Consider the following 3,048-nt stretch of genomic DNA (forward strand, 5'->3'; position numbering starts at 1 on the left):
ATTTTCTCAAGAAGATTCAAGTGTCAAAGCCGACACCAAACATTTTGCTTTAGAGTACTACTACTTGATGGCAAATTCTCCCAATTAGAATATCGCTGCTTGATCAAGTGATACGCATTTTTCACAGTAAAATATCCATTCTTTGAAGAGTGCCAGATTAGCTTATCTCTATTATGAGTGTCTCCAATTGGAATGCTTTGAATTAATTCAATCTCCTCAGGACAAAAAATTTCCTGCAATAAGTCAACTCACCAAGTCTTTCGCTCGTAGTTATTAGGCAATCAACTGTGGAATTCTCCGGCAATGCAGTAGACTGCGACACGATTTTAAAAGTGGATGGCCGTGGAAGCCACCTATCTTTCCAGATTTTGATAGACTGGCCAGAACCAACTCGTCATCTGCTTCCTACTTCTATATACTTCCTGACCTCACATAGTCCGCGCCAAGACCAGGAAGGCCGTGATCCTTCTTGAGCTTGGAAGAAATCAATATTGGAAAAATATTTAGCTTTATATACCCGATGAAGAAGGCTAGATGGTTGTGTAGCAATACGCCACACTTGCTTAGATAACAATGCAAGATTAAAAGTCTTAAACTGCCTAAAACCCATTCCTCCATCTTTTTTTCGGCTGCTAAGTTTATCCCAACTAACCCAGTGAATTGGTCTAGCCTTATTTCCATCACCCCACCAAAAATTGCTCATCATTGATTGGATATCCATTAGTAAAGAATCTGAAAATTTGAAACAAGACATCAAATATATGGGAATTGCTTGAACCACTGCTTTCAGCAAAATTTCCTTTCTTTCTTTTGATAACCGTTGTTCATTCCATCCTTGAATTTGTTGCCAAATTCTATCCTTGATAGAAGAGAATACCTCACATTTGGAGTGTCCAATAATGGTGGGAAGATCAAGATATTTTTCATGTGCAACCACTTCTTTAATATTCAGGAACTGAGTGATATCTTGTCGGTTTGAGAAATCTATGTTACTACTGAAAACCACAGCTGATTTCTCAAGATTGATCTCTTGCCCAGAAGCTTCCTTATATAGTTGCAAGATATCCTGAATATGTTGAGCTTCTTGTAGGGTCGCTTTGCCAAATAATAAAGTATTGTCTGCAAATAATAAATGAGAAAGCTTGGGGCCAATATGACCTATTTGAACTCTTGACAATTTACCATAAGCCTCTGCTTCTTGTAATAGACAGAAAAAAGGCTTTGCACATATAAGAAATAAATACGGAGAAATTGGATCGCCTTGTCTAATGCCCCGTTGTGGTCGTAGATAACCAAATTGAACACCATTCAACTGAAAAGAATACGAAACAGTAGAGAAACAACTGGAAATAAGATCAACAAAAGATGGATGAAAACCTAAAGCCAACATCATTCCTTTAAGAAAAGGCCACTCAACCCTATCAAACGCTTTGCTTAAGTCCAATTTAATGGACATGGATCCCTCTTTGCCTGCAAACTTTGATTTAAGAGAGTGGTTAACTTCGTAAGCGATCAGGATATTATCTGTAATGAAACAACCAAGAATAAAAGCAGACTGAAAGGGCGAGAGAATTATTGAAAGAACTTTATTTAATCTATTAGCTATAACCTTAGAAGCTAATCTATAAACTACATTACATAAACTAATTGGACGAAATTGAGTTATATTGGATGGACATTGGCATTTTGGGATAAGCACTATGTAAGTGAAATTTAATTGATCATCAAAATGCCCATTGTTCAGGAATTCAAGAACATATTTCATACATCCTGACTAACAACATGCCAAAATTTCTGATAAAATATTGGGGACATGCCATCAGGACCGGAAAATTTAAAAGGGTGCATTTAATTTAAAGCTTGTGTTACCTCAAAAGCTGAGTAAGTTCGCATCAGTGAATCATTCATTCGTTTAGATGCCTTAGGTTGCACCCTTTGCAAAACCGCATCAATTATCTCAGGAGATGGCTTTGAACTGGAAAAAATGGATCCAAAATGGTCAAAGATAATGTTCTCCAGATCATCATGGGAGTTGCACTATTGCCCCGCATCATTGAAAAGGCCATTTATCTGATTTTGCTTCCGTCGCATGGATGTCTGTGCATGGAAGAAAGCTGTATTCCGATCCCCCTCTCGATACCAGTGAGTTTTACTCCTTTGTTTCCACATAGTATTTTTTCAATCCAAAACATCCTCTAATTGATTTGTTAAAGTCCCAATTTGAGACTTAATAGCATCAGAGAGAGTCCCTTGCTACAGCTTAGCAATCTTTTTCCTTAGGTCGTCTGCTGCAGAACAAACATTACCAAATTTTGATTTGCTCCATTGTAAAAGACCCATTCGACATTTATCAGTTTTCTTTAACAAATTAACACAAGCATTATCCGCAGATGTACTTTCCCAAGATTGTTGAATTACATTTTCACAATTATTCGCCTTTATCCACATGGCTTCGAACATAAAACATTTAAATTTCTTCGCCTCATTTGTAATCTTTGAAGATTTAATGAAATTCTCAAAACTAAAAACTAGAGGCAAATGATCAAAGAATATAGAGTGCACATGCTTGAGTTTTGAATCAGGGAATAAGTCCACAAAATCTTGAGTTGCACAAGTGCGATCAAGTCTTGCTCTAATCGTATTTTGATATGTCCGACTATGGCACCATGTATAAGTGAAACCTTCATAGCCCATATCATGCAGATTACTATCTATCAAGGCCTGACGAAAATTCATGATTTGCTAGTTATTTCGTGGACCAGAACCTTGAAATTCGTTTTGGCTAAAGACTTCATTATAATCACCAATACAAAGCCAGGGGAGCCAAGATTGTGTGCTTAGTTGTCGGAGAGAATTCCAGGAATATTTTCGCTTTGAAGCATCAGGATGTCCATAGAAGCCAGTGAAACGCCATATGTAATTTGGCATATGAACATTAGCATCAATAAAATTATTTGCAAAGCGATTCAATGATATGTCAAGATCTTTTTTCCACAGGAGAGCTAACCCACCAGAAGTGCCCTGCGCATCCACACCAATACCAACCAT

General features: G+C 37.3%; 1 protein-coding gene across 1 annotated transcript; it reads right to left on the reverse strand.

Annotated features, from left to right (window-relative positions):
- Positions 1-2,253: 2,253 nt before the first annotated feature.
- Positions 2,254-3,048, reverse strand: LOC140011068 (uncharacterized). The gene is made up of 2 exons (XM_072059156.1): positions 2,766-3,048; positions 2,254-2,681 (listed from the first exon to the last, which is right to left on the reverse strand). The coding sequence occupies exons 1-2, from the start codon at positions 3,046-3,048 to the stop codon at positions 2,254-2,256; spliced, it is 711 nt and encodes a 236-aa protein (XP_071915257.1).

The sequence above is a fragment of the Coffea arabica genome, chromosome 7e, assembly GCF_036785885.1.
Source record: "Coffea arabica cultivar ET-39 chromosome 7e, Coffea Arabica ET-39 HiFi, whole genome shotgun sequence".
Taxonomy (NCBI): Eukaryota; Viridiplantae; Streptophyta; class Magnoliopsida; order Gentianales; family Rubiaceae; genus Coffea; species Coffea arabica.

Bases quoted from the DNA above. Each gene is read 5' to 3' on its own strand.
- LOC140011068 (XM_072059156.1), bottom strand. From the start codon at position 3,048: ATGGTTGGTATTGGTGTGGATGCGCAGGGCACTTCTGGTGGGTTAGCT. The intron at 2,682-2,765 runs GTTCTGGTCCAC...TGGGCTATGAAG, and splicing joins TAGCCAAAACGAATTTCAAG to GTTTCACTTATACATGGTGC.